This window comes from Globicephala melas, chromosome 10 (genome assembly GCF_963455315.2).
Source record: "Globicephala melas chromosome 10, mGloMel1.2, whole genome shotgun sequence".
In the NCBI taxonomy this organism is placed as follows: Eukaryota; Metazoa; Chordata; class Mammalia; order Artiodactyla; family Delphinidae; genus Globicephala; species Globicephala melas.
Genome location: NC_083323.1, coordinates 9,411,632 through 9,436,318, shown reverse-complemented (window position 1 = coordinate 9,436,318; position 24,687 = coordinate 9,411,632). Strand labels below are relative to the sequence as shown.

General features: G+C 56.5%; 1 protein-coding gene across 1 annotated transcript; it reads right to left on the bottom strand.

Annotated features, from left to right (window-relative positions):
* Nucleotides 1–522: 522 nt before the first annotated feature.
* Nucleotides 523–23,966, bottom strand: NPTXR (neuronal pentraxin receptor). The gene is made up of 6 exons (XM_030855425.2): nucleotides 23,946–23,966; nucleotides 21,829–22,731; nucleotides 8,944–9,169; nucleotides 7,867–8,114; nucleotides 5,123–5,302; nucleotides 523–4,837 (listed from the first exon to the last, which is right to left on the bottom strand). The coding sequence occupies exons 1-6, from the start codon at nucleotides 23,964–23,966 to the stop codon at nucleotides 4,607–4,609; spliced, it is 1,809 nt and encodes a 602-aa protein (XP_030711285.1). The 3' UTR covers nucleotides 523–4,606.
* Between the last annotated feature and the right edge of the window lie 721 nt (nucleotides 23,967–24,687).

Here is a 24,687-nt window from a genome sequence, read left to right as displayed (position 1 = left end):
AGGGTAGTAGACCCTGTGGCCGAGAGTCAGTCTAGAGGCCACACGAGTCAGAGGAGTCCAGGTAGACTGTGGGGAGGGGACGGGTTGAAATACAACAGGGCCCTCCCTCTCCCCTACCCCATCTCCCCAGGACCCCAAGGGAGGCAACACTCTGGGGTCCAGGCAAGTAACTCAGGCAGATTGGGTCTCAGGGAACAAGTCAGGGACCTGGTTCCCATAACTGGGGCACGAGGTGGGGATGAGGCGTTAGGAATGAGGCCAAAGCCCAGTTATCAGAACTAGGGCACTTTCCATGTGGGACCTGTGTTCTTTACATCCTTCCTGCATAAATCCTGGGAAAAGTGGTGTGTCTACACCTGGGACCTGGCAGAGCCTGGGTGGGGGGCACAGGTGGGTTTGGGTGAGGCTTTGGGGCCCCAAGGTGGCATCTGTTCTGGCTTTGCCTACTGCCCCGCCCCAAGTAGCAGCCGCTTCATTCCCTTCCGGCACCCCCAGGGTAGCCCCACCCTTGCCAGAAGAGCCTCAGAGTAAACATCATGTTTATTTCGAACATTCAAATTTACAGAAACAAAAAAGTAACAAAACCTTGACATATCATACACACACACACACACACACACACACACACACACACACGCACACGCACACACGCACACGCACGCACACATGTTGCATCTCATGTCACCTTATGTACAAAATCAGGCAGGAGGAGGAGAGGGGGAGGCAGGTCGCCAGTAGGATGCACTAATTTCACAGTGTCTGACAGCTCGACATGCTCTCTCACTGCTCAGCCTGGGCCCACGTGAGCCCCTTCCCCACCCAGCGGGGTCGGGGGTGGTGCTGGGTGGAGGGGTTTAGAGTGGTAGGCAGCTGCGACAAAGAGGGTGAAGAGAGTGTCCATCTCTGGGAGAGGTGTCCCTTCCCCAGTTTGCTCAGAGCAAGGGTGCTGGGAAATGTAGAAAAGGAGGGACCCATTTCGGCGGGGGGGCGGGGACGGGGACTGGGGCCACTGCATCATGGAGAGCACTGAATGCAGAGTCAGAAGGTTGGGTTCAGGTCTCCCAGTGTCCCGGCTGGGTGTCCGCAAATGCTGTTCATCTTCCCTGGGCCCTGGCATCCTCATCTGTAAAACAAGGGCTTTAGAGCCCTTCTTGCCCAAATCTGTGGTCCTAGGTCACGCACAATGGTGGCAAGGTGATCTGCCCCCTTGGGATGTTGATTAGGGGCACCATGTGCCACAAGGTGGGAACACTGGCAGATAAGAGCTGTGAAGCACCTGGCACAGGGCTGGGCCCAAAGCAGGGGTTTGAGAAATATCAACTTTCTCCCCTTCGCAGCCTGGGATTCTCAGGAGACGCCCATCTTCCTCTCCCCTTTCAGCTCTCCTGGAAACTCCAGCTGGTGAGAGGAGGGCACCCTGCACAGGGACATGTTCCCTGAAGGGGCTGAGAACCCTCCCACGGCCTCACCCAAGGGGACCCTGGCCCTGGGGTCAGCCCATCCTGCATCTCTGTTCCTCTCGGTGGGGTGAATGGGGTCAGGAGCAACGGATGACCAAATCCCGCTGCACAGACGGCGGTAGCGCCCGTCCCCTCAGGCTGAGGGGTGGGTCCTGGATGTCACCTGCCTTGGTTTGAAGTCTGGACTCCGTCACTTGCTGGCTGATTGACATGGGCAGGTTACTTAACCTCACTGGGTCCCAGTTTCTCTACTTGTGTGAGGGGGCTAAGAACAGTCCTAGCTTAGAACTGTTGTGAGAATAAATGAGTTGGTCCCGTGAGGTGCTCAGCATGACGCCTGACACCTACAAAGGGCCTAACAGACACGGCTCCAGCCTCGTTCTCAGCCAGGAGTAGCTGGAGGATGCAACCGAGCACCATTTCTCTTCCCGGTCTTTTTGGCTGTGCCTGGGAGCAGCTGAAGGTCAAATCTGGAGTCCAAACAGCAGGCATTCGGCAAAGGTAAGAAGGATGAATAGTAGATGAAGGAGAGGTGGGGACTTTGGGGCGTTCATCTTTCCGGAATGGAAACGAGGATCCAGGCCACTCACCAATGGCCCAGACTCAGAGCCTACAAGTGTCTCCAGTTTGTTCCTGTTCCCTCTGGAGGGATGACCAGGGTGACTCAGCACAGGCCACGTGTCTCATGATCACCATGAGAAAGCATAAAGGACTTGGGATGATGCCTCGGGTGGGCTCAAGGGATCAAACAAGTTCTTTCACCTCCTTCTCAAGACCCTTTCTTTGCCCCAAGGCCTCCACAAGAGCTGTTCCCTTGAAAACGATAACAGAAACCCAGTAAAACCCAGTGTCTCCGAAATCTAAGTTCCGAATTCCGTCGTCACCCCAGCAACAGTGTATGTCCTTATGAGACGCTTGACCCCGCACTGAGGCTGATGTCATTGGCTGTTACCGGGACAACCCAGACCTCGGCAGGTTCTGGCTGAAGTGCACCATCACTCCTTCTAGGCGGAGTTGGGCTGGAGGGGCTGAAAGGTCTCTCTGTGCTCTTGAAATGGAAACGAGGATCTGGGGGCTGGAAGCGACAAGTTTTGGAAAAGCCTCCATGGCCCTGGGACCCACAGTCTGCAGTTCTTGCCTAGTGCCTCAGGCTAAGTGGACGTGGGGAGTGGAGACAGGGACCCAAAAGGGGGGCAAAAAGCCACCAGTGCCCATCTGACTCAGGTAGCCAACAGCTGCCCAGACACCTGGTAGGTGACTGGCAAGGGGAGGGACACCTGTGTTCTCAGGTCTCCATTCCTGCCAGAGTGCCCGGGGATCACACCTCTCCTCCCCTACCTTCTGGGGGTGGGGGGTGGGAATGCCAAGATGTTTGTATGTTTCATAAAGGAAGGTGGGCCAGTGGGCATGCTGGAAAGCATTCTGACCTCTCAAATATCCATTCTCTCAGGTATAGGCTGGACTCAAAAGACTCTCATGGGCAGGAAATAGGGTGTGGGGGAAAGAGCACTGGGTTCCAGTCCTGGCTCTGCTCCATCGTGCTGTGTGATCCTGTGCAAGTCACTTGCCCTCTCTGAGCTCTTCTCCATCTGTACAAGCAAGAGGTCAGACTGGGTGGCTTTTCTCAGCTCTGATATTCTCCTACTCTCTTGGGGGAGCTGGTGGGGACTTAAGGGGTAGGAACCAGGACGCCACCAGCCCTTTGAGACACTCAGAGAGGCAAGGGTGCCAGGCTGGGGGAAACCAGAAGAGCTGATCTTTACAATCTGTGTGTGAGGTTGGTCTGCTTTGACCCTTGCCCTTGCCCCTGACTCTCTGGAGCCAGCTTCTGACCCTGACCCAGCCTAGCCAGATCCCATCGGCCGCCCAGTCCCAGGACCTGCCCCTGCTGTGCCCCTCAGTCCTTAGGCAGGTTCTCAGGCTTGTCCCACCCTATCCACCTGAAATCACAGACCGTCTCACTTTTGATCTGGAGAGCTCTCAGAAACGACGGAAGCAAGGGCCTTAGTTCATAAATGAGGAAGGTCAGCCCGGAGAGGGCAGGGACTTACAGAAGACCACACAGCAGGTCAGCGGCAGGGCTGACCAGGAACCAAGGGCTCCTCCTCCCTATGCAGCACTCTGCACACTACGCCACGCTTCTCCCTACCCTCTCAGCTCCGTCTTTCCATCCCCCAAAGGCTGCAGGGCCATGCAGAGCGGGTAGGTATTGTGGGTCCCCTGGGGCATGTGCCTCTGTCCCATGCTGTCCCCAGCCCAGGCTGAAGTGGCCCAGGCCCTGTCCTGGCTGCAGAAGGGGAGAGGTGACCGTGCCAGTGGGCACAGCTGTGGATGGGCGCAAGGGGTGACTATGGCCCTTTGGCCTCCCGGAGTCTTGGTCCCTAACCCTCCAGGCTGGAGCTGGGAAGGGGGTGTCCTGGAAATTGAGGTGGGGCTGGGCCAGGCATGGAACCCACATTCAAACCACTGCACACGAAGAAACAAGGAAAGAGGAGGAAGAGAGGGGTGTGGGTAGGGGTGGGGTGGGGGGAGAGGCTCCATCAGGATCCCACTGCCCTTGACCGGCAGCTGGTAGAAAGATAAAGGAGGGCTGAATCTGAGTTGCCCATGGTTCTGTCATTCCCTCTCAGCTAGGGGACAGCTCTCCAGCCTGTTATGGCCCTGAAGGGAAGGGGATAGGCCTGTTGCATGGAGGACAAGAGGGCAGATAACCAGTCCTGCCGCTGAGACAGGGGGCCCGTCCCCCATACACGACCTCATGGGAGGAGCTGTGAGATCAGTGGAATCAGTTGTGCTTGACAGACAGGGTGCAGTGGGAGGTGAGAGACGGCTCCACTCTAATGCCAGCAGCCGTGAGGGGGAAGAGCCGTGGGCACTGCTACGCACCCACTGCCAGGCCCTGGACTCCCCCCAGGCTTGACCTGTTGGTTTGAGCTGCTTGCTCTCATCCGAGTGGGATTAGGGGAAAGCCATCAAGGGCAGGGCGTTCTGGAGGTGTGGGTGGAGGCGGCGGAAACGGGAGGCGTGGCCAGGAGTGGGGCAAGAGAGGAGGCCAGTATGTGGGTAGGCTGAGGAAGCAATGTGACCCCGCCCCGGAAGGCCCCCGAATTGGCAGGCAAGGGAGGGGCCCTGGACGAGGCGGCCCCTCATGCCTTGGCCCTGGCCCGTCCCTTGCAGACATCAAAGGCGGCCTTCGTTGCACCCCCAAAGGCCTCCACCAGCTTGTCTTCCCAGGGGATGACGTTGCCCAGCAGCGGCCCCGTACAGTTGGCAATGCCCAGGACCTGGGCAGGTGTCAGGATGTGGTCCCAGAGGTTAAACTGGGCAATGTCACCCACAAAGGCCTGGGTGGCATCAAACCGGCCACCTAGGGTATCCTGGACCAAAAGAGCAGAGAGAAAGAAGAGAGACATGGAGTGAGGGAGCAGCAGAGACAGGCAGGCACTCAGAAAGTCAACCCCCTGTCCCGGCTGAAGTCCCACCCCCTCCAGGTTCTAGCCCCGCCCCAAGGTTCTAGCCCGCTGAGTGAGTCTCTGCTCTCCCTGGGTCTCACCCAGTCTACCCATCTGCAGAGTGGCTGGGCCAGACTGAGAGCTCACTGCTGTGCTTTCAGGGGCCCTAAGTGGGTGGGGTATCTAGCTGCATCCCACCCTGAGCCTTACCTGCTCCTGGCCCAGGATAAGGATCCCGTGAGGCTTGACGGGGTGCCAGGCGGCTAGGTTCTCACCGGAGCCCTGCAGCTCTCCATCCTGGTAGGCAGACCACAGCCCGTCCCTTGTGGTCCAGGAGAGGCAGATGTGATGCCAGCCATTGTCCTTCAGGCTCAGGGGCAGCTGGGCCACCTGAAAAGAGGTTCCCGCAGCCCCAGGTCAGAGGTGCCACAAGGCCCGAGGCTGGAGCAGTGGGATGGGGAATGGGGAGACCGGTGTCCCTCCTTCCAGGGACTGACCCAAGGCTTGACCCTCCCTTTGCTCCCAGCTCAGTGTCTTTCCGACCACTCTTTCCCCTTTCCCCACAATATATCAGTACAATCAGGCAGCTTCACTCAGATCACAAGGGACTACTCAGTGCTGGTTTTCAGCTGTTTCTAGGTGGTTTATTCACTCTCTAACAGGCCTGCAAGGTCATGCAGGGTGGGAGCTGAATCTCACAAGCCCACCTTCCCCTGAATACCACACACAGTGCCTGGCACACAGCTGGGCTCAAGAAGTACTGGGGGCGGTAGAACAAGCCTTAGACTCCGAGGCCGGGCACTGCCAACCAACCCCCTGTGGGATCCTGGGGAGGCTGCCCTTTCCTCCCTGGGCTTTAGTCTCCTCATCCGTAAAGTCAGGGGTTTGGGAAAAGGATAGCAAATATGCAGCCACCTCTGCCTCCTCCTCCACCCAAGGCAGACATGGCTAATCAATCATGAGCCTAGACTCACCCTAGGAACCTTCCTCATCACAGTGCTCTCAGAAGCCACTGATGGTTGATAGAGTTGGCCTGTGATATGAAAGGTACTCGCTGCCTCTGGATTTGGGGCTCCCAAAGGGCTCTTTCATCTCCCAAGTTCTCTGAGATCACAATTTATTGCAGCGTTCTCTGAGGCCTACTTGGTGCCAGGCCTTGTTCTGGACACTGGGGGTATGGATTTGGTCCTGGTCATAAAAAAAGCTGAGTCTGCACAGGAGGGAAGCACTTCAGGGATGATATTACAAGACAGAGTAACAGGGGCCATCTGGGAGGTACAGAGGCTGTGAAGGCCCAGAGGGAGAGAGGGGTGTGGGAACAGAAGATGTGAAAGCTAAACACATCTGGAAGTACAATGGACTCTGGCAACTCTGCTGCAAGGCAAAGCAAGTGGCGGGGGGCACAGCAGAGGCAAAGGCTTAGAGGCTGGAATAAAATGAGGACTGTGAGTAGCTTGTGAGGTTGGTGCTCAAAAGGTCCCAGAAGTTCAGGGAACTGGGCCCTGTCCAGGGTGCTGAATTCCTTTCACTAGAACTGAGTGCTAACCGTGGGCAGAGGCAAAAATGGCAGCCAGGGGGTGCATGAAGGGAACCAGGAGGCAGGATCTAGATGTCATCCAGCTACCCTGGTGGTCTTAGGACCTACTGGGCTACAAGGGAAGTTCACTGTCCCCTGGGCCCATCTCCCTCTGCCTCCTTCAGGACACCCATGAAAGGCACCTCCTGCTAAGCAGGGTTCTGCTGGGTGTCAGCCACTCCTAGCAGCTCTCTGTGGCCGTGGCCTGGTCACAAGTGGGTGCAATATATGTTGCCTGCATTTTCAGGGAGTCTCAAAAGACCACCATGCCTGCAAGACCCAAAGCAATGTGGCAGGCCGGGGAAGATATTTTGGGGGAATGGGGTGATAAGATGCTCTCCTTCCTTCCCCCTTGATCGCCATGCTCCTGCCACATCACTCCCCCCAGTCCCCCTACCTTATCCTGCCCTGAAGCCAGGCTGGGGGAGGGGTGAGGGGGTGGGAGTCCTGGGCATGGGGCAGATGGGTGACCCAAGGGCAGAACAGTGGAGGGATTAAGAGGTGGTTTCTGGAGCCCAAGACCCCAATTCACATCATCACCCCTTCACCGGCTATGTGGCCAGGGTGCACTATTTGCCCTCACTGAGCCTCAGCTTTTCCATCTGCAAAATGGGGATAATGGGGTGTCTACCTCCTGGTGCAGTTGGGTCAAGGGTGGTAACATGGGTAAAGTATTTAGTAGCACAGGCCACATTCATCGAAGTTTGTTAAATGCTAGGCTCTGCTCAAAGCCCTTTACGTGTATTTAAGCCGTTCATTTCTCCCCACAGCCCTATGAGGTAGAGAGTTATTCTTGCTTTACAGATGAGGAAAGTGAGGCATGGAGAGGGTAAGTGACTAGTCTAAGGTCACGAAGTGGGTAAGTGGCAGAACGAGGCCTCACATCCAGCATGCAGCCCAGAGCCTGACCATGGCAGTGTCCTACTCACCACGTAGGGGAGGCGCATGGGGCTGGTTGCAGGGGGGAGGGGGGCGAGGAATCCACTAGCACTCCCTCCCGCCCTTCCTCCCTCCCTCCCCAGAGAGGTCCTTTGTCCAGAAGAATGAGCAGGGCCCTGGGGGCAGGCACTTGCAGCCCTGCTCCCATAGCTGCATCGCTGGGGAAGACTCTGAACCTCTGTGAGCCTCACAGGCCCCTCTGTAAGCGGCGCACCACCGGTGACAGCCTCTCTTGGACATGAGCTCCTCTTCGCAGCCCCAGGTCTGGCTTGTCTTGAAATCCCCAAACCCAGCCTGGCACACACGAAGCATTTCATGTGTGCTGATTCTGCTGAGCAGGAGAACTGAAAGGGCCCAGCTGTTTGGGGCCCAGCACAGTACAGGTGCTCCTGAAAGGGCCCCCCGCCCCCCCCACTCGGCCCCCCCCCCCCCCGCTCACCTTGTCATTGATCAGCAGCTCCATGGGGTCATGGCCCGCCTCCAGCAGCACAATCTCGTTGGCCTGCCCAGGCACCGAGTAGGAGAAGGGGGTGCCCTGGCCAGTGCCGCCCGACCTGGACCGCAACCACATGCAGACGCTGAAGGCGTAGAGCTCGGGCAGCGCCTTCCGCACGCGGGCGTACATGTAGTTGTTGCGGATGGGGATGCTGAGTCTGAAGGCGTCTGGGGGACTGTAGGCTGAGGACCCTGAGGGGGTGAGCAAGGTGGACACGGGGGGGTCAGTGGACACTGATGGGGGGTGGGCAGGGCATACTCCAGAATGAGGGTTACTAGTCCCCTGGCAGCCCCAAGTCATCTATAAGCCTCTTAAGGGTGCTCCTCACAAAGTTTAAAAGACGAAAGGTCCCTGAGAGCTCATGAGTCCTAAATCCACATCTTTCAGATGAGGAAAATGAGGCCTGGGGAGAGGAGGTGAGCTTCCAAGGCGACAGAGCAAGCCAGTGACAGCCGTGGAATGAGGAGCCAGGTCCCCTGATGCTCACACCTGTACACTGTCCAATATGTCATGTTTTTCTGACCCCCCCGGCGGTGCCAGCCCCAGGTGTTAAACAAATGACAAAATTCTGACATTGAAGGTGCTATTGTGGTGGTGGTTAAATGCATGGACTTTGGAGTCAGACCTGGTTTAAGGTCTAGATCCGCTACTTACTGGCTGTGTGACCTTGGGCAAGTCACTTGACCTCTCTGAGCCTTATATTCCTCAGCTGTGAAATGGGGATAATAACACTACCACCCCTGTATGGTCTGTGAAGATTAAACCAGCTGATGAATCAAGTACTTAGCCCACTCCCAGAATACAATAAGGGCCAGAAAATGCTACCTGTTAACAATAATGATAACGCCCTCTCCCAATTATTCTCTCTTTCTTGTGTTTCACAGCCTCTTCCCCACCATCCCATCTAGCTTTAGCCTCTGGAGAGCATGAAAATGCTTTCTGAGTGAATCTGCCACCCTGAGGACCCATCTGAGGACCAAGGCCTCGCCTGCCACGCCCTCTGTGGGGCTCAGGACCCACCGCGCTCCAGTTCTGCTACACGGTCCTGCAGGGCGTCCAGCTCCTTCGCCACCTCCTGCCGCTGCTGCTGGCTGCTGTGACCGAGGGCCACACGCTCCTTCTCCAGCGCCAGCACCTTGGCCAGCAGCTGCCCCTCCAGCTCGTCCATCTCGGAGTGCAGGGCGGTGGGCACCACGGGCGCAGGGGCTGGGGCCGCTGAGAAGTTCACCCGGGCTGGAAGCTCCTGCTGCTCACGGGGCACAGAAAGGGACCACGAGGTCACTTGGAGGGAGGAAGGAAAGAGACAAAGGGCCCAGAGATGCCCACCACCCCTGCTGAGTGACCCCAGGTGAGCCTCAGCTTCCCCATATGTAAAATGGGATGGCAATACCAGCTCCAGGCAACAAACGTGTACTGGTGTCTAGCAGGCTGCTTCCAGTGCTGATGCGTGACGGGGAGCTGAAAGCAGGCTGGCCTCTGCCCTCAGGACGGCTCAGCATATGGTGGGGTGGGGAGCTGGCAGTAGAGAGCTGTAATAGTCCCCTGGGGGGTCGAACGTGCAGTTGGGGTTGAGAGCCACTACTGAGTCCTTCATCGTGGGCAGGCTATATCCCAATGGGCCCTGAAGGGGTGGAATGTCTTTGTCTTCACTTAGTCACATGTCAAGCTTCTCTACTGGGCAGACCCGGGGGGACACAAATCAGGGGCTTCTGGAATACTGCTCCAGCGCTGCGGCCGCTTCAGGTTAGCATGTGGTTAAGATCACAGACTCTGGAGGCATACAGCCCAGGGTTAAAATCCAGCTTGAGAACCAACCTGCTGTGTGGCCTGGGGCAAATGCCTCCATCTCTCTGAACCCCTGGTTCCTCTCATGCAACACGGGACAACGGTACCTATTCAGAAGGGTTGTGGGGATGATTACATGCGGTAAATGCCCATGAACAGAGCCCGTTTACTGCACTTACTGTCCAGGGCAGCGTGTTCCAGGGTGGTCTCTGACACCCTCGTCCTGCCCAGGATGAGGACAAAGTGTTTAGAGTCCCCCTTTTTCCTGTCTTAAGACCCCAGCGGGAAGAACTGGGGCAGAAGCCAGGGCACCTCTCCTTTCCCCTCCCCTGCTGGAGGAAGCCCCTTCTGGGGTGGAGGAATGCAGGTGAGGCCACGAGTCTTGACTCCGGTGGGGGGGGGGGCAGCCTCTGGCAGACACATCACAGGAACGTGGGTAGGAAATTAATAATTCAGTGAGCTTCTAGGAGCCAAATTAGACCATCCCTGTCCCCTATCTCCCTTTTCTCCTCCTCCACGCTCCCTACTGACAGCCCAATGCTTCCTCACTGCCCAGGGGCCCTGGCGGTTCCCACTCCACCTGCCCTGGGCCCTGACCACAGGCTTAGCCCCAGACCTGAGCTCACTGAATTCTCATGACTCCTTCACCGAGCAAATATTCAGTGAGCACCTATTACGGGCTCGGCACTGCACCAGGTGCTGAAGAGACAGCCGAGGGCCGAACAGAAAACCAAGAGCACAGCCTAGCATTCCCTGAGTGCCACGTGCCTGCAGGGATGGCCCCACAGCTCAGGGCAAGTGCAGAAGACCCCTCCCAGCTTCACTGGCCCAATCCTGGCCTTGTTGGTCATTTGCTGTGTGACATTGGGCAGTTCCCTTAGCCTCTCTGAGCTCCATGTGATGAGGGGATAAATGTGCCCCCTGCTTCAAAGTGCTGGGGGTGCGGAGGGCAGTGCAGGCAGAGTGGCACTGCCACACTCAGCGCCTGAGAGAAGGGAGCGGCCACCACAGACAGTGACGTGACCTTGCGCTGAGGAGTTGGAGGGACTGACACTTGGTTCCTCCATTCCACCCCAACAGCGGCGGCAGGTGGGCTAACCTCTCTGGTGTCATTTGTCCTTCTCTATAAAGTGGGGACTTGGAGGGTTTGGCTCGCGGGGCTGTGATCAGGGGAGCCCAAGCCTGGCCCGGCATGGGCCACTTTATCCCTCACAGAGTCCCATGAGAGAGGACACAGCCACCCACCCATTAAGACGCCTGCTCTGGCCCACCAGGTGGGGAGGCCAGGTGAGGGGGGCGGGGCACGGATGGATAAGCTGCTCGGTACACCCGGCCCCACCCATGTTACACTAATCTTCACTTTCCACTATCCGGGGGGCTCCTTGTATGAATCCTGACTCTGGTGCTGACTAAACGCAAAGCCTCAGTCTCCCCTTCTGTAAAACAGGGACAACGGGCCCCACTCTGTCCATCCACAGGACAGATGTAAGGATGGAACAGTGGAAGTAACAGGTCCTCGTGGACTGTAAAAGCAGAATGCACACTGTGAGGCTTGTATACATCAGCTGATGGGGAGCTCGCTACCTCCAGAATCTTCCCTTGACCACAGACAGCTTATGGAGCGATAGGGCCAGCCACCCACTGCATCTGAGGCAGCTGGACTTTCGGGAACCTTGGGCTGAGGCAATTAGCTCATGGATTGCCTTCCACATCAGCACTGGGAGGGCCGGGGCTGGGGCTCCTCGGCCCCAGCACCATTCCAGCCTCACTTTCCCTCCTTCCACTGGGCCTAGCTGGGCATGAGGGGCACACCGCTGAAGAACAGCGCACCAGGCCCGCCCTCGGCACGTTCCATGTATTTCCTCGTGAATCCTCACAGCCACTTGTTTTGGATGGTACTCTTAGTGTCCCCATTTCACAGATGGGGAAACCGAGACAGAAGTCCTTTTGAATTTTCTACAGTGATGGGGCTGGGCAAAGCTGACCCTTCTGGAGCCAAAGCCTTCTCTCTCTAGCAAAGCGTCTTCCTCCCTTGGAGCGAGAAAGACCTGCCAGGAAGGAACAGGACGTCAAGTGCTATTTACACAAATGCTGTTGCGAGGAGACACTGCGCAGGCCGAGGGAGGTGGGCACACAAGCTGTTCTTTTGTCAGAGCCGCCAGCTCTGCAGGAAGGCCAGGGAGGAGGTGGGCTCACTGGATCCTGTGTGGCCCCCTCCCCACCCCAACGTCTGAATCAGAAGAACATGACTCCCCCCACTTTCCCATCTGCTGCGGGCGCGGGCTGTGCCGCGTGGGCTCGGCCTGATGCCAAGTGGGCCCCCAGCACAAGACGATAGGGAGACGATGATGCCATCACCCCACGAGGGTCCTGATGGGGGCTCAGAACACACTCCTGTCGTGCTGGGAGTCCAGGGTGGGGTCTGGAGCCAGAGCCCAGCATTCGGGTCCAGCTCAGGTAATGTGCTGGGCTCATTAGCGCTCAGTAACAAGAGGCCAACAGAGGCAGCTGTCCTCCTTGCCACGCACCGCGTGCCAGGCCCTGCACTCCAGAAGCACTGTGCAAACATTCCACAACCCCTCTCGCCAACCTGGGGAAGTAAGGAGGCCCACTTTACAGACGAGAGAGCAGAGGCTCAGAGAGGTGAAGTCATCTGCCTGAGGTCACACCGCTGCGAAGTCGCAGACCCAGGACCCCAGTCCAGCCCCTTCTGATTCCAGAACCTGTTCCATTCTTCACGCCTACCCTGACAGTTCGTTGGTCTGCCGAATGGGCACGGTGTCGGCTGCACTGCCTGCCTCAAGGGCCAGCAGAAGAGGTTTTAGTGCCGTGAGAAGGCTGGGAGGATATGGCAGGTGGTGTCAGACCGTGCCTCGGGGCAGCTTCACAGAGGGGCCTGGATGCGAGGGACCTGCCTACGCAGGGTGGCTCTGAGGCTAGAGGTCGTGGGGAAGACCCTACCACCTTGTCCCCAGTGGGGACAACTCCTTTCCTTGAGGGAGCAGAGGGAAGGTGCTGGATTTTGGGGTCAAGGTCCCACCCTCTGCACAGCTCACCCCCGCCCAGACAGCACAAGGCCCAGCTCCAGGGGCAGCAGGGCAGGGTGGCAAGAGAGCAGGCCCGGCGGCAGCGGTGTGGGTCAGGCCTCCTATCTCCCACATCTGCTCAGCCCCCAAGTCCTGTGTGAGTCGGCCCGGGCTCACACCCAGGCTCCACCAGCCCAGTGACCTTGTTATGTAAAGCTGGCATGCCTCGGTTTCCCCATCAGCAAAAAAAGGTACAAAAATAATATTATCTCATAGCATTGTAGTGAGAATTAAATAAGTTAATAGCTATAACGCCCTTAGAGTTGGCACGTGACGTGCTATGCGTCAGTTATTATTATGGTTATTACTACTTACACATGTATGTTTAATACCTACTGAAACACCTCGTGAAGGAGCCTCCCCTCCACCCATAAATCTTTTTTTGAATCATTATATTGAGAAAAAAAGCAAGTTACAGAAGAACAGTTAGATGCCATTCGCACAAAGTTGCAAAAATTCCAAACTAGATCACGTATATACAAAAGCATGAAGGAATGCACGGAGAGATAAATACAAATTCGGGACAGTGGTGACCCTCTGGCACCTGAGGGAGACGCTGAGGGGCATCAGCTGTCTGCAACTCGTCTGGGTCTTGAGCCTGGGTGGGGACCTGGATGGTAGTCTCTATACCTTTGTATATCTCTGAGGTACTTCACAATAAATTTCTTTTAAAAAACGGGGGAAGGGCTTCCCTGGTGGCGCAGTGATTGGGAGTCCGCCTGCCGATGCAGGGGATATGGGTTCGTGCCCTGGTCTGGGAGGATCCCACATGCCGCGGAGTAGCTGGGCCCGTGAGCCATGGCCGCTGAGCCTGCGTGTCCGGAGCCTGTGCTCTGCAACGGGAGAGGCCACAACAGTGAGAGGCCCGTATACCACAAAAAAGTAAATAAATAAGTAAATAAATAAATAAAATAAAATATAGTGGGCTTAAAAAAAAAAAAAAAAAAACGGGGGAAAATCCAAAAGCAGAGTCTCAGGGTGGAATCTAACCCTGAATCTTAACCATAGCCTCACTCGGCTCCTGCGTCCCCCACCCCAGCCCAGGCCACCATCGTGAGGCTCCGACGCTGGCCCTTCTCCACACAGGAGCCAGAGGCAGGCACCTAACTGCAAATCCAAGCAGGTTGCTTGAAATCCTGCAAGAGCTCCCTTCTCCCACCAGTAAATACCCCGCCCCTCTAATCTCAGCCCTGATGCACCCCCAGAAGCTACACTTCATTCCGACTGAAAGTCCCCAGCTCCCTCTCACCCTAGGGCCTCCACACATGCTGTTCCTTCTGCCAAGAACACTCTTCCCACCCCCATCCCACCTCCTCTGGCCAATGCCTCCTCACCCTCCAGATGGCAGCTTCCCTGACGGCTCAGCTAAGATGCGCCAAAGGGAAAGGGAAAGAGGGTGTCTCTGGAGGAACTGTGAGTCCTCACTCACTCATTAATTCACTCATTCACGCATCCATCTGTCAACATGTGCTGTGGCAACACGATGCCATGGGTACCAGCATGACTCTCAGGTCAGACAGGCCCGTGTCATTCCTAGGCTCCCCACTTACTGGATCTGTGGCCCTGGGCAAGCTGCTCAACTCCTTTGACCCTCGGTTTCCTCAACTGTAAAATGGGGATAATTACAGTATCTACATCTTAGGATATACAAAATGAAAAAATATGTAAAGCCTGGCATATAAAAATGGCTGATAGAGAGTCAAAACCATTATTATTTCCTGCTATTATTGAGAGAACAGGAGAGCGTGGTGAGTAGTAACTGTGTGGATGTGGGCCCTGGAGCCAGACTGCTAAGGATTGAAATCCCAGATTTCAAGGTTCTTAACCTCTCCGAGCCTCGGTTCTTAACCAAGGTTCTTACCCCTCTGAGCCTCCGTTTCCTCATCTGTGAAATGGGGAGAGTAACGGTCCCATGGTTCTCATGGGACTAAGTTGTAAGGCCCTTAGAACAGGCTGGCACAGAGGGCACGCTCAGCCCTGATGCCTCTTACCAACTGCAAGGTGCTGTGGTTCCCTAGGCAAATGAGGCCAGCGCCGGCCACAGCAGCGCTCTCAGCTGGGGGGAGGCTGTCTGGGAGCTGTGACAGCGACAGCACCGGCAAGAAGCTCTCTGTGGGGCGGCGGGGGCATGGTGAGTCGGAGAAGGCCTCTCAGAGGGGCTGTCCTGCTCCCGCCTTCCTCCCCAGGAGCCGGCCCAGTGGGCTGCTCTGTCTCCATCTAACCCTGGCAGGGAAGGGGCAGGAGAGCAGGTGGCAGAGGCCGGACTGATCTTTGTTCTGGTCCCCACTGCCAATTTGCAGCTGGAATGGAAAGAAGACAAATGGACCTCTGTGCACCAAGGGTGCCAGGTCAGGCCAGTCGGTGTGTGGGAGGGGAGGAGGCCGGAGGAAGGGGAGATGGCTCACAGAGGGTGTGCCCATACACCCTCCTGGGCTCTGAGGCCCCAGAGCAAGTGACTAGGCATCCCAACCCCAGGCCCCTTCTCTTCTCCCTTCAAGTACTCCCTGTCAAGCTGCCACAAAATTCTCTCTCAGGCCCTGCCTGCCCACACACCGTCTGGGCCCTGGCCAAGAATCTGCAGCAGAGGCTGAGGACCCCACCCTCAGCCCATTTTCATAGAAAATCCCGGCTGTCATCTTGGCTCAGTTCTGCCGTGCTGTGTGGCCTTGGGCAAGTCACTCAGCCTCTCTGAGCCTCAGCTTCCCCTGGAGTCAAACGAGGGGTGTGGGGGGCACCTAAGAGCTTCCGCTTCGGGTTGGCTGCCTCGATCTCTGTCCCGAGTTCAGGAGGGATCACGTGCCCAACTGTCTTGGGAAATCCAACGGCATTGTCACTCGGGGGGGGGTGGGGTGGGGGACACCAGCCACTGATCTCGGTCCACCTCCCACAGGCAAGGTCTTCGCAAAATGGCCAAAAAACATGTGAAAAGGTGCTCAACATCATGAGTCATCAGAGACATACAAATTAAAACCACAATGAGTTCACTACACACCCACCAGGACGGGGAGTGTCTTTAAAATGACCGTAGCAAGGTTGACAAGCTTCACAGCAGGTGGGTGTGCAAACACTCACTGCCACTTTGGAAAAGCGTTTGGCAGAAACTCCCAATGCTAAATATATGCCTCTCCTGGGACCCAAGCATCCCACTCCTGGGGATACATCCAGGAGAAATGAGGACTTTTAGCCAACTAGAGATATCACAAGTACATTCACGGCAGCTTTATCCGTAATAACCCCAAACCAGAAACAACCCAAATGTCCATCCACAGAGGAATAGGGTATCTCCACACACTGAAACACTACACAGCACTGAAAAATAACGAACCACAGACACACACACCACGACTGAAGGTCAGACAATGTTGAAAGAGAACACCAGACACAAAGGGGTGCAGCTTCTCTGAGTCGATCTGAGTGACGTTCAAACACAGAGAAAACTGACCTACAGTGACCGAAACTGGAACAGTGGTACCTCTGGGGAAGTATGGACTTTGGGGTCACAAAGGAGCCTTCTGGGGTGCCAGAAATGTCCTGACTCTTATGTGGGTGGTGCTTTCATGGATGCAGCCATACATAAATTTTCACTGAGCTGTACACTTAAGATTTGTGTCTTTTTAAAGTAAGATATGTGAGCTCTTACATATATTGAATGTAAGATATACCTTAAAAAAAAAAAAAAAAGGCCCACAGGTAAGTCCCTGTCTTCCGCCCAAGCAGCTCGTGCCAGGCTTGGAATGGCAGGAAGGGTCCCCTTTCCCAGGCGAGGGCCTGCCAGCGATGAGAGGCCTCCAGGGCACAGGATGACAGAGAAAGAGGGGTTCTCTGGGTGTCCTGCCCACGCTTCCATCTGACAGATGGGGAAACAGGAGCAGAGAGAAGAAGGAATTTTCTGAGGTCACGATGAGCAGGTGGCAGAGCTGGGTTTTTTAAAACCAAGGTTTCTTGCTAGAATGCAGGTTCCACACTGGCAGGAGGAGGGGTTAAGGGCTTCTCAGTATGGATGCCCCACCTAGAGACGGGGGGAGGCCAGCCACAGGGAGAGGGGCCGTCGGGGTCTGCAGGTGGCCTAGAGGGCACTAGGTTCCACGTCCTCCAACAAAAGGCCTATGGGCAGAAGCTCTCTCACTGCACTCTGCTGGCCCCTTTTGTGGCCAAAGAGGCAGGGTCAAGGGAACCAGCCCCTGCAGAGCAGAAGCTTCCAGGGTGGGCAGGAATGTAAGAGGAAAGCAAAAGCAACCAACAGACTTTTAAAAAGGCACCAAAAGATTCTATAAGCCGCTTTATCTGCAGACTCCGCTGAGGAACTGGCGGTCTGAGAGTGTGTGGCTGGGGAGTCGGGGGCCACATAAACGTGGAATCTGCATACTCCCCACTACAATTCCTAATCAGGAAACATCGGCCCAAGAACTCAGAATTTAGAGCCCAAAGGGCCCAGACCAAACCCAGCCCCTCCTAACCATTTTACAGATTAAAAACATGAGGCCCCGAGAGAGAAAGTGATTAGCCTAAGGTCACAAGCAAGAAGAACTCAACTTTACGCCACCCAGCCTTCCTATTTCAGTGAATATGTAGAGCTGCAAGGTGCTTAGGGAGCATCTGCCCACTGACCATTTTATGAAGGGGAAACGGAAGCCGCGGGTGGGGAGGGCGGGAGGTGACTTGTCTGGCTCTGGTTCCTCCAGACTCTACGAGCCTCCATTTCTTCATCTGAAAGATGGGAATGCATACAGCCTGCTTCATAGGTCTGAAGACTGAATAAGCTAACATGTACATAGTAAGTGCCTAATAAACATCACTTGTTGTCATTATTTATTGTTTTCAGCCTCCTGATTATCTTGCCAGCCAGCACGACAAGCCTTTGAGGACTGGCCCTCATCACTCTCGTTCTATACGCTCTGAGGCAGAAGTGGTCCAGGGCACTCTCCAACAAGAGGCACTTCCCTCACCTGTGTTTCTCACTCTCCTGAAGATAGGTGAGGTCTGACCCCTCCAGATGGATCTAGAGCTAATGATGAAAAACAAGAGCTCTGGAGCCAAACACTAACAGGGTCAGATCCAGGTTCCAATGCTGTGTGAACTTGGGCCGGTTTCTTAACCTCTCTGAACCTTGGTTTCTTCATCTGTGACAGGGGGATAGAATAGTACCTTCCTCATGGAGATTTTATCAGGATTAAATGAGATAGCGAACAGCACCTGACACATGGTAAGTGCTCAGGAAGCATGAGCTATAATTGTTATTAAGTCCAGGAGCCTCTGCGACCATCATCAGGGTGTTCCTTTTCATGGCTTCCACCCCAAGATGAGGGGAGGCAACTAGCTTGCCAGGCAGGATTAAGAATGTGACTTATGTCCAAAAATTGCTGCTTAAATCTATCTTGAAATTTCATTTTACACATAAATTAGTGCAAAAACAGAACACTGTAACATGCATACATGGCTGGCTGCCCCATAAATGGTCCTTTTGAAAAGTGGTTTTTGGCCACAGCCATAAAAGTCAATAGCATCTGACCCAGTAATACCACTCCTGGGAATTCAGCCTAAACAAATACTTCAACAGACTTAAAAAGAAAAAAACAAACAACTATCTGCATGAAATCGATCCTGCAATGAGCATCTAGAAGCAAAAATAATCGGAAACAACCTACATCTCCAGCAACAGGAGACGGTCAAAGGATTGATGGATGGTGGAGCCTGAGATGGATGTGAGGATATTATGGGCATCATTAAAATGGTAATTACCAGCAACCCGGCAACTCAGGAACAATGTCTACACTTGGATAAAGGACCAAAAGGGGGGCTGCAAAAACGAATAAAATGGTGGAATTAAATATAATTCCCCCTGAAATCTTCTGACATTTTTTCAATTAACAACAAAAATAACAACAAAGATAAAAACATAGAAGACAAACAATTTCTCCTAAGCCCTCAAATGTGACTCCAACTTGAGGCCTGTGGAGAGAGGGTGGGCGAGGGGGACCTTTCCTCCCCTTTGGTAGTCAGCCCAGTGGGGTGGGGAAGGGAGGGATGCAGAGAGGTGAGCAGGGGTGTGCTGAGATGTGCAGGGGTGGGGGTAGGAAGGAGACAGAGGGTGAGCAGGGAAGGCCTCTAGGAGGAGGTGTACTCAGAGCAGACTTAAATGATGAGTATGGATATGTTGGGGGTAATCTAGGCAGAAGAAGAAGAAACTGGGAGATGGGCCAGATACAAAATGGCAGCCTGGGGGCAGGCTGAGTGTGCACCACAGGGGAGCTCCACGGGGTGGGCTTAAGGAAGATCCCTGGGGCTGCCTGGAGGAGGAGGGATGGAGGGGTGTGTCTGGGCAGGTGGGAGACCAGCATGGAGGCTGCTGCAAGGAGCTGCGGAGAGATGAGGCCGAGGCCGACTGAAGTGGGGGGAGGGGAGGAGCCAAGCAGGGCTTCTCAGAGCGCACCTGAGTCCAGGTTGGGACATGATGAAGGTAGGGGGTTGGTGGGACATCCAGAGGGAGGTGCTCAGGAAGCAGCTGGATCTATTGGTCTGAAGCTTGGAGAGAAACCTGGGCTGGAGACGAAGTTGGCTTGGGGCATCACGGTGGAATGGTGTTGGAAAGCCTCAGCGTGTGGCTGAGTTCACCCAGGGAAAGTGAGAAGAAGGCCAGGAGGGGCACACATGTTACAGGAGGAGGACCCAAGAGGGGACAGAGAAGCAGAGAGGGTGGAGGGGCAGGTGACAGGTACCTAGAAGCCAACCGCATGGAGATTCGTAGGCGGGGATGATCAATGGGGTCAGATGTTGGAGAGGGGTCCAGCAAGATAAGGACTGAAACATTCCCATTCAATCTATCAACTGTGGTGACGTCACCACGAGCACTTTCAGTGTACCAAAGTGGGAGAGAGACTAGTGGTGAGAAAGTACACCCTGAAAACCTGGGGGCATCCTTCTGAGGCTTTTGGATGAGAAGGCAAGGGAAAAACTAGTCAGTGGCTAAAAGGTGCATGGGGTCCAGCTGAGACCAGTAGTCTGACCCCGAGTCTGTCGGGATCCAGACCCTGACCCCTGCCAAACACCCCAAAGAGACTGGCTCTGGGGGCTGCCAGGCTCAGAAGGACAGGCAGCCCCTCCACGTCCACTGCACTCAGAAAGCAGGAGTGCGTATAGGGAAGCAGGACTCCCCCACCTAGGAGGCTGACCTGGTGCCAAATCCCAGCCACCAGGATACCCCCAACCTCAGCGGGCTAACCGGAAGGGAGCCCACCCTGCCAAATGCACAGGTGCAGGTCCAGGGCAAGCCCAGCCCTGCCAGCCCCAGACGTGGGAGGAACCATGGGCGCCATCTGGGTGTGGGGGCAGGGACTAGGGCAGGCAAGGGGAAGTTTATTGAAGACCAGATCTTTTTTTTTTTTTTACATTAATAAAATCTATTTCTAAAAGGAGGATTTGTTCCCATTTTAAATTTTGGCTATTTAAAAAATTGGTAATATTAGAGCTTAATGTTAAAAATAGCAATCCAAAAAGATTAACTCACTTAATCCTCCTAACACTCCAATGAGGTAGGTGCTAATACTGTCCCCATTTTACAGGTGAGGAAAACTGAGACTTCCCTTCACTGTTGACTTTCCGTGTTTCCCTGATTATTTTCGGGCTCTCAGCTCTTATCCTAGAAATCCCCAGAGCTGGAGTGGGAAAAGGGATGTTGCCAGCAGGTAAGACTCTGGGTTTTCCTCCTGTCTCTGTCACTCACCTTAGGAGGTCTCTGAGCCCCAGGTTTGGGGTTGGCTGTGATAGCTGCCTGGCTGTGCTCTGACACCCTGCAGGGTGGGTGCTGACACCAACATGGACTTTCTGGAGGGCCACTGGGCCATGGGCACGGCCAACCTTCCATACCAGCAGCATCTCCTGTGCTGCTCGGCCAGGGATGTAACTGAGAAAGCCATGGAGAGGGAGAAGTCCCTGTCTTTCCTTCCTTCCAGCCATTCTCCTCCCTTTGACAGCTGCGCTCAGTTTCAAGGAGGTAATAAAGGGGGCAGCTGGTGCTGTGGCCTCTTTCTCCCCCCTCCTTCCACGGATCCAGTTTTGTTGCTAACCCCCTTCCCTGCAGTCTGAAGTCGTGGATGGCTGGGGGTGGTCAGTGTCTCCAGATGTCTGTCCTACCTAGTGTGTCCGGCTTCCCCTCCAGGTGGCCCCAAATAAGTTCTCACAGGGAGGTAGGGGTCTGGCAGCTTCAAAGGAGAAATGGCTGGCCCAGGATCACAGGACAGCCAAGAGCGGATTCCCCCTGTTGGACCCCTTCTGTCTGATCCTGAGCCTGGGCCAGGAACATCTGAAAAAGGTGAGTGTAGGGGGAGAGACCCAGGTGGGACCCTATTCTTCACTCAGCCCCCACCCTACAGCTGCCGGCTTCCAGGCATTTTGTCTGGGCTACCACCATCTGAGCTCCTGCTATCAAGCCCGTGGTCCGAGCCCAGGTGGGGGGCTTAGCGGTGGAGGCGGTGAGGGGCACCCATATTTGGCTTATGAGACACTGTTCCCTGCTCTTCCGCAGGAGAGGAGGACCCTGAGACCCTTGGACAGCGTTCCTATCTTCTGACCATAGGGACTGAGTGTGTGGCTGGTGCAGCTTTGGGGGTGTCTGAAAGAAGGAAATAAAACGGACATTTAACGAGGTCCTAGTTCGTGCGTAGCATTTTCACGTACCTACATTTTCATCAATCCACACTACAGGTGGACACCGTTATACCCATTTTACAGACTCGGAAACTGAGGCTTACAGAGGAGAAAGGATGTGGAGCGAGCCTTTCCCGTGTGCCTCCTGTGCCTTAGTCACAGTGTCAGTCTCCGGCCTGTGTGCGCTACCGGACTCCTCCCTTCTCCCCCTGGGAGGCAAGACCAACCATCCCCTTTGCACAGACGGAAACCCGAGGCTCCGAGACTCGCGGGGGCTCCCCAGGGTCCCTCAGCCGGCGGTGGCGGCGGGACCCCGGGACGCTCTCGACTCCCTCGAGCGGCCCCTCCCACTCCCCGGCCAGGTCCCGACGGCGCGTGGCGCGGCGCTCACCTCGATGCGGTCGATGCGGTCCCGGAGGGCGCGCACGGCGTCCTCCAGCTCGAGGATGAGCGCGGGCGAGTCCCAGGGCCCGTCGGCCATGGTGTCGCGCCGGGGACCGGCGTCCTGGAGGCCGCGCGGCAGGCCGCTCTCGCAGCGGCCCAGCTTGCCGGTGAGCTCGCGGATGGTGTCCTGGTCGGCGCGGATGCGCGCTTCCTGCTGCAGCGCCGTCTGGCGTAGCTGCTCGGCCGTGCTCTGCAGCAGCAGCAGCTCCTCGCGCTCGCTCGGCGCCGCGTCCCCCTGCTCGGCCCCCGACGGGCAGGCAGCCGCCAGAGGCGTGCACAGGAAGCGGCTGAAGAGGGGCACGGGCGGCAGCGGGTGCGCGCTGGCCGCCGGAGCCCCGGGCAGCGCTGGGGGCCCGGCCGAGCCGCCCGCGCCGTGCAGCGCGCTAAGGCTGCGCTGCGGACCCTGGGACGCGGCGGCGCCCGAGGCGGCCGAGGCGTTGTCGGCGCCACCGGGCAGCGCCCGCGCCGGGCTGGCCGCCAGGGGCACGCTGGCGATGATGCAGATGACGGCACCGAGGAACGCCAGCATGCCCGCGGCCAGCAGCACGGCCAGGAACTTCAGCGTGAGGCGGGCGGCGGGGGCACCCGAGGCCCCCGGCAGGCGCGGCGGCGGGGTCGGGGCGCGGGGCCCGGGCAAGTGGGGCCGAGCGGGGCCGGAGCGGGAGCGGGAGGAGCCGGAGCCAAAGCTGTTGCCGCGGCCGCTGCTGCCGCCGCTCTGAGCCCGGGAAGCGCGAGGAGGAGAAGGCGACGGGCGGCGGGGAGGGGAGCTGGCGCGGCGGCCCCGCCCCTCCGGCTCCTCCGGGCCGGCCCAGCCCCGCACCAGTTCCGTGCCGGGCGCCGAGTGGGGGCGCTGCCCGGGATGCGGCGAGAGCCTTATCCGCTGCCGTCACCACGCAGAGGGCGGCGACCCGGTGGCCGGGCGGCGGACTCCCGGGCGACCCCCACCCCACCCCACCTGTGCTCTGGCCCCCTCCCGGAACCCATGATGCCGCCCGCTACCTTGCGGGGAGCTCTTCTCCGCGTCGGGCTCTGTGCTGAGGGAGCCAGGAGCTTGCTTACAATTAAGCCTCACCGTGGACACACTCACGGTACAAATGAGGAAACTGAGGCCCACAGGGGTCAGGTCGCTGTCCAAGATCACGCGGCTGCTTTGCGCTGGAGCAGCATTTGAGCTCAGGAGCATCTGACTGGACCCAGACTATGGAATGGAGCTGGGGTGGGCGTGGGGAGAACAAGGAAAGAGGCCAGTGCTGGGGGCAGGGGACTGGAGATTTTGATCCAACCTCTCGTTATACTATGGCCACCTGCCTGTCATTTCCCACCCCCAACTCCCTGAAGGAGCAGAGGTCACTCCCCTTCAAAAAAAGAAAAGGGCTTCCCTGGTGGCGCAGTGGTTGAGAGTCCGCCTGCCGATGCAGGGGACACGGGTTCGTGCCCCGGTCCGGGAAGATCCCACATGCCGCGGAGCGGCTGGGCCCGTGAGCCATGGCCGCTGAGCCTGCGCGTCCAGAGCCTGTGCTCTGCACCGGGAGAGGCCACAACAGTGAGAGGCCCGCGTACCGCAAAAAAAAGAAAGAAAAGAAAAATCTTCCTGTGATTTCAGAGAGCAGCACAAGTTCCCTCCTCTGAATCTTTGGGAGCACAGAACATCGAGGGTCCCAGAGAAGAACTCTCTCCCCACTGCAGACTACATTAGCATGGCAAGACCCTGGTGGGCATGTGGATCAGGCACTGGCAGGAACAAGCAGGCGTGGGAGAGGGCTCTGGTGCGGGGGTGATGCAGGAGGCTTCTACTTTCTCCTGTCAAAAAAGTCTATATATATTTTGTTGCAAATTAAAAATTAAAAATGTTAAAAAAAATTCTACCATCCTTCACAGTCCAGCTCCATCTCCAATTTTCCACAAGGCATCTCCTGACCAGCATGGGTTCCCAGAGCTGGAAGGGTGTTCGGAAGGCTGGGATAGAGGAGAGGGGCTATGGCTCGTGCGCGAGCACTGGCCGAGGCCACACCCAGGCCTGTCAACCTTCCAAGCCTGCATTCTTGACTTGAAGGGAAGGCTCACTCTGCGGCTCTGGACCACCATGGCTGCCATGTGGTCTCTGCAGAGTGGCGGGGAGAGACCAGAACATTCCTCAGGAGGCAACAGCCCTGGGAGACCCTGTTTGGCTGTGGGGATCGTGCCCAGTGGTCCCTGGGCACATGTTCCACACACCCCACCCCACCCCCAGCCTCAGGAATAATGCCTGCCCTGCTTACCCGATCTCTGGGAGTCAAAGGTTACCTGAGTTGTAAAGTAGGAGCAAATCAAATGACAGCTCTGTACACGGTGAACCCCCAGAGCCGTATGTGCGTGCATGCGAGTGAATACTCATTGGAGCAGTGACCTGGAAACCCGCCAAGCAGCACAGCTCGGAGGAAGCGCCTCCCCGGTGGAGAGGTGGGCCGGGATCTCTGAAGGTGAAGGCAGGCAGTAGGGGGGGCGGTGAGGTCCTTCAGGTGCGTGAGGCATCGGGACTCCTGGTGCATCTACGTGTGTTCTGTGAAGACAGAAGCACACACATTACATCCTGGAAGGACAGAGGAGGCCGGGACAGGGGGCAGGGGGCTGCTGCCAAGAGCAGCAAAGCCTCTGTGGCTTGGGTACCAAATGGTGCCACCTTTACGTGAGCTGCTCCATGAGAGATGGACAGCAGTTGGATAAGTGGGTCCAGAGGCTGGAGTTGAATTTTTTTTTTTTTTGGCTGCGCTGGGTCTTAGTTGCCGCATGCAGAATCTTTAGTTGCGGCATGTGGGATCTTTAGTTG

Bases quoted from the DNA above. Each gene is read 5' to 3' on its own strand.
- NPTXR (XM_030855425.2), bottom strand. From the start codon at position 23,966: ATGGTGGTCCAGAGCCGCAGA. The intron at 5,303-7,866 runs GTGAGCGGGGGG...ACCTCTTTTCAG, and splicing joins AGCTGCTGATCAATGACAAG to GTGGCCCAGCTGCCCCTGAG. The intron at 4,838-5,122 runs GTAAGGCTCAGG...CTTTTGGTCCAG, and splicing joins TTATCCTGGGCCAGGAGCAG to GATACCCTAGGTGGCCGGTT.